The sequence below is a fragment of the Oncorhynchus mykiss genome, chromosome 4 (genome assembly GCF_013265735.2).
Source record: "Oncorhynchus mykiss isolate Arlee chromosome 4, USDA_OmykA_1.1, whole genome shotgun sequence".
NCBI lineage: Eukaryota > Metazoa > Chordata > Actinopteri > Salmoniformes > Salmonidae > Oncorhynchus > Oncorhynchus mykiss.
In genome coordinates, this window is record NC_048568.1 from 36,117,969 (window position 1) to 36,123,968 (window position 6,000).

The 6,000-nt window shown below is 43.2% G+C and overlaps 1 protein-coding gene across 1 annotated transcript in view; it reads left to right on the plus strand.

Moving 5' to 3' along the window:
* LOC110522562 (forkhead box protein N3) overlaps window positions 1–5,394 on the plus strand; it is an 84,267-nt gene extending 78,873 nt beyond the window's left edge. The window contains exon 6 of the mRNA XM_021601019.2: window positions 1,193–5,394. Within this exon, the coding sequence (XP_021456694.2) occupies window positions 1,193–1,685 (493 nt within the window). The 3' untranslated portion in view covers window positions 1,686–5,394. The remainder of the gene's footprint in view (window positions 1–1,192) is intronic.
* The last annotated feature ends 606 nt before the right edge of the window (window positions 5,395–6,000 follow it).

Here is a 6,000-nt window from a genome sequence, read left to right on the forward strand (position 1 = left end):
TAGGATGCCACCTTTCCAACAAGTCAGTCTGTCAAACTTCTGCCCTTCTAGAGCTGCCCCGGTCAACTGTAAGTGCTGTTATTGTGAAATGGAAACATCTAGGAGCAACAACGGCTCAGCCGCAAAGTGGTAGGCCACAGAAGCTCACAGGACGGGACCACCGAGTGCTGAAGCGTGTAAAATGTGTCTGTCCTTGGTTGCAACATTGTGCCTCTGGAAGTAACATCAGCACAAGAACTGTGCGTCAGGAGCTTCATGAAATGGGTTTCCATGGTCAAGCAGCGACACATAAGCCTAAGATCACCATGTCCAATGCCAAGTGTCGGCTGGAGTGGCGTAAAGCTCGCCACCATTGGACTTTGGAGCAGTGGAAACGCGTTGTCTGGAGTGATGATTCATGCTTCACTATCTGGCAGTCTGACGGATAAATCTGGGTTCAGTCGATGCCAAGAAAACGCCACCTGCCCCAATGCATAGTGCCAGCTGTAAAGTTTGGTGGAGGAGGAATAATGGTCTGGGGCTGTTTTTCATATTTCGGGCTAGGCCCCTTAGTTCCAGTTTTGGGAAATCTTAACACTACAGCATACAATGACATTCTAGACGATTCTGTGCTTCCAACTTTGTGGCAACAGCTTGGGGTAGGCCCTTTTCTGATTCAGCATGACAATGCCCCCATGCACAAAGAGAGGTCCCTAAAGAAAGGGTTTGTTGAGATCAGGGTGGAAGAACTTGACTGGTCTGCACAGAGCCCTGACCTGAACCATCTGTCACATCTACTCCTGCTCCTCCCCTTTTTCGTTAGGGAAAATGAAGTCTAACATTTTTAAGTGGAAAATACAAACTTTAGAAGGCTTTTTAACCCTGAATACCCAACAAGTTAGGATTTTCCTCTGCGAAGGAAAATTATCTGCAACAACAGAGTGATCAAATTAAGATAGTATACCTGTATACCCCCTGGACCGGACGCTAGTCTATCCTTTGGCCTTACCCCCAATCTACAGTATCTCTTTAATGTTGCTGAGTGCCAAGCAGAGACGCATCGGGTCCAATTTGTAAAGTCTTAGGTATGACTCGGCCCGGGATTGAACTCCCTACCTTCCAATCTCAGTGCAGACACTCTAACCAATAATTAAGTCTGTTTACATTAAGAGTAACTATAGCCTTCCTATCTCTCCTGTGTGTCTTTCTCCAGGTCAGCTCTGGGAGACTACCTGACCCCCTGTGACACCTCCCACCCTCCCAGCGACGACCTCCAGGAGGACCACAACTACAGCAATGCCAAATCCCCCAGCATGCCCTGTTCTTCCCAGGGGCCCTCCGTGTCCGATGAAGACGATGAAATCATTGCAGTGGAGGTGGGAGTCCACCGAGGGGTCAAATCCGAACCTAAAGAAGTCCCACTGGACTCTGCCTCCGTCTCCTTCCTATCCCAGCATGCCCGGCGACGGGGACTGCCCTGGACCAAAAACCGCCTGCGGGCCCTGAGTGACACACTGCCGCTGAAGAAGCGCCGTTCGGCAGCATCGGCAGAGAAGCCGCCGTTGGAGAGCGATGATGAGGAGATGAAGGAGGCGGCTGGGTCGTTGCTCCACCTGGCGGGCGTCAGGGCGTGCCTCAACAACATCACAAACCGAGCCAAGGCTGCTCAGAAAGAGAAGGAGCAGAAAGAGGCCCTCAGAAATTAACTAATGCCAGGCCATAGAGAGGCCTACACATCAGGCCTGTACACCTGGCCTACACACCTGGCCAGCACACCTGGACTACACACATATCGCCATGGCCTAGAAAGTAATAGCTGAGACACGCCACAAAGACCAACGGCTAAAAGCAGCGGGTTGGTGTGGTGTGTTGCAAGGTGTGTTAGCAATCACCTGCTGGGTGTTGACAAATGGTGGAGATTCAACATGTAGAAACGTTGTGAAATGAACAGAAATGGACAGCAGATATTCTGGTCAGAGTAGATAGGAAGGACACCAGCTGCTTCTAACCATTGGTGGTGTGTTGTGTCTCTGCTGCCTGATTCCCACTATTGACCCAAACTAAAGCCTATACTGTGCTGGCTCTGAACATGTATTTTCAGAGTGTCCTTTCCAGCATGGTTCCAGCAGCAACTATGGTGGATGAGGGTAACCAGGCCAGGAAGCCCCAGTACATCTCGGCTTGGCTCAGCTCAACTTTGGCTTCCATAGTGTGAAAAGGGTATATGGCCAGGCCTGAGCACAGAGTCCTTCAGTAGGACTACACACCAGGTCTACACACTGACCTATCAACCACCAACGGGCCAAGACATAGAACTCTATTCAAGCATTAGTCTCAATAGACATTACTTCATCTATCTCTCTCACTCTATCTCTCTCTAGCTCTCTTTCTCTCCTCCAGGGGCATTAGGAGCATCCTACTTATTTGTGGCAATATCAGAAATCCATGTTTTCCTATATGTTTCCTATACGTTTCCTATATGTTTCCTATACATTTCCTATACGTTTCCTATATGTTTCCTATATGTTTCCGATACGTTTCCTATACGTTTCCTATACGTTTCCTATATGTTTCAATGCTAACTCTGATGGGTAATTGATTCTCATGTGTCTCGGTTGATGTTGATGTTTTTATGTTGTGTAAAGGGATGCAAGCCATAGAAAAATATGTTTTGTCACTAATTAGGGAAAAACATAGTAGAAAATGTCATGTTTGAGGAGACTAGCTGACCGGTTTGTGTAATCTGTAAGTGTCAGAGGTTACGTCTGTGAATCTGTAGCAAATGTCCAGTAATGTAAGCAAGGAAGTTGAGCCAATAATACTTACAGTTTTAAAACAGTTAAAACCTGCTGCTCACACCTCCTACGCCCATGAGCACAACATGTAAGACTGTGCCAAAGACAAGCGACCAGGTTGCCTGATGTAGCCAATCTGCTTACAAAGACAAATGTAAAGGCATAGCAACAACATATATGGTAATGTACGGCTCAGTTGGTGGAGCACGGCTGTTGCACCACCTAGGGTTGTGGATTCAATACCCGTGGCTACCCGCATAAATTGTGTTCATGCACGACTGTAAGTTGCTTTGGATAAAAGCATCTGCTCAATGGCAATGAGTATATTATTACATCAGAAGATCTTCAGTGAAGAGACAGGAGAATACCGTAAATGTCTACACAATTGTAAAAATCTGTTCTTAGAGAATCACGCATGCACTTAATTGACATTCATTACAGCAATTTATATTACCAATAGTAAAGGCATCATGGAGAACGGGGCACGATTCCTTTAAGAGCACTTTTTAATATTTAAGGATAATTAGAACTTTACTGTTACAATGGTTTTTTGTTGTCATGGTGATGACTTAGTGCCGGGTCAGAGGCAATATATCTCCTCCATCTTGTGCTTGTTGCTCATCTGCATCTGAAATGGCACCCTATTCCCTTTATAGTGCACTACCTTGTCCAGAGCGTCATGGGCTCTGGCCAAAAGTAGTGCACTATATAGGGAATAGGGTGCCATTTCAGACACAGATTCACTTAGACTTTGTCCCTCAAACTCTTCCAGAATTTCTCTTCTATTAAAAAGTGAATGTCAGTTTAAATATACCCCATGTTACGACACCTGCCTATCATTTAACAGACTCACAAAACTATTTACATAAATTGTGGATTCGTTGTCGTTTTTATCTCTGTTTGAAATGTTTCCCATTCTTCCTCTACCTACTCTCATGAAAGTATAAGCAATTTGTCCAGTCTGGACAACTGTAAAAAGGTTAGAAAATATTTTATTTTTCCTTTCTTAATTGAAGCAATTTGACCTGCAGGACTTTCTCAGTTATATTGCATGGGTGCTTGTAAATAAGATACAAAAGTAAATCATTTTTTATTCAAAGATCATGTAATATAAACAATGTATTTAGCATGAAGCATGACTTATTTTCATATAAACTTAGATCCTACAAGAGAAAACTAAGTTTTTTGCAGACAATTCTTATTCCCTCGATTTTTGTTTAATTTAATTTGATTTTGTTTGTTGTAAATTGATAATTGTATTTCTTCAGATGAGCAGATTTAAAAATACAAATCTTCTTCAAGGAGAAATGTTATGGGGAAATCACTCTGCATTTATGAGGCCCTTCTACTCTGGGCTTTAGGTATAACAGACCTGGGTTTAAATACTATTTGAAAGCTTTCAAATACTTTGAATGACCTTGAGTGCCAGATGGGCGGGGTTTGTACTTTGGGACTTTTCTATTTGTTCCATTGAGGCAAGCCCTATCAAGCACAGCCCAAGTATTTTAAATAAGGTCAAATACTGTAGCGTTTAAACCCATGTCTGTTAGGTATAAGGCGAGATTGAAAAGCCTCTAGTCTTCTGCCTCTTAAAAGATAAATATGTCAATGGTCTAGTGTTTTTCAGAAGTTATCAATAGTGTGTGTGTGTGTGAGTGTTTGTGTGTGTCCAACAACCATACACCCTTTAACATTGTGCTTGTTCTCAAGGCGTTGTGTTCCGATGTCTTTGATTGACATGATTTTATATTGAACAGCACATATTTCTTTATTTATCACAGTATTTTCTCATTTTGTGAATATGTTACTATTGGGTCCGAGTTTTCTCCTGGCAGAAACCTCAGTGTAAACTGACGGAGTATAAGGAACTGTTTAACATGGAATTTAGAATTCGTCAGAATGTTCAGAACAGAAGTTCCACTGTTCTAATTGGCTCCCTAGTCTACACCAGATTAGCATAGGCAAACCTTTTGTTCAAAGTTATGTCAGATACAATATATTAATGTATGACTCAATAGAGCCTGTTTTTATGGATTATTTACTTTGGAAAAATGACAGTACAAAGGGAAAGTATTATATAATGAGCGATGTTTAAACCCTGCCAATTGTTTAAGTTTTGAGTGATTCTGTACATTTAGCCCTGCCGTAGATGATTAGTGTAAGCTATAATGAGAATACATTAAAGCCTTAGTCAGTTCATGCTCTGGTATGTCCATATATACATGCATACATTTAAATGTTTACCTTTATTTAACTAGGCAATTCAGTTAAGAACAAATTCTTATTTACAATGACGGGCCTGCCTAGAACAACATATGTTTGACCTTGTCAGCTTGGGGATTTGATCCAGCAACGTTTCAATTACTGACTCAAAGCTCTAACCACTAGGCTACCTGCTGCCCAAAACTGTACAAACATACATACATACATACATACATACATACATTGGAGTGAGATAATGAACATGTTTCTGGTACAACCAGCAGAGGTAATAGGGTTTGGACTGAGGTTATGTGCAGAGTAGAGTCAGAGTAGAGTCAGAGAGGTCCAGAGAGAGTCAGAGTAGAGTCAGAGTAGAGTCAGAGTATAGTCAGACAGGTCCAGAGAGAGTCAGAGTAGAGTCAGATAGATCCAGAGACAGTCAGAATAGAGTCAGAGTAGAGTCAGAGTAGAGTCAGAGTAGATTCAGAGAGGTCCAGAGTAGAGTCAGAGTAGAGTCAGATAGAGCCAGAGTAGAGTCAGAGTAGAGTCAGACAGGTCCAGAGAGAGTCAGAGTAGAGTCAGATAGATCCAGAGACAGTCAGAATAGAGTCAGAGTAGAGTCAGAGTAGAGTCAGAGTAGATTCAGAGAGGTCCAGAGTAGAGTCAGAGTAGAGTCAGATAGAGCCAGAGTAGAGTCAGAGTAGAGTCAGACAGGTCCAGAGAGAGTCAGAGTAGTCAGAGTAGAGTCAGACAGGTCCAGAGTAGAGTCTGAGTAGAGTCAAAGTAGAGTCAGAGAGGTCCAGAGAGTGTCAGAGTAGAGTCAGAGTAGAGTCAGACAGGTCCAGAGAGAGTCAGAGTAGAGTCAGAATAGAGTCAGACAGGTCCAGAGAGAGTCAGAGTAGAGTCAGAGTAGAGTCAGACAGGTCTAGAGAGAGTCAGAGTAGAGTCAGAGAGGTCCAGAGAGTGTCAGAGTAGAGCCAGATAGAGCCAGAGTAGAGTCAGAGTAGAGTCAGACAGGTCCAGA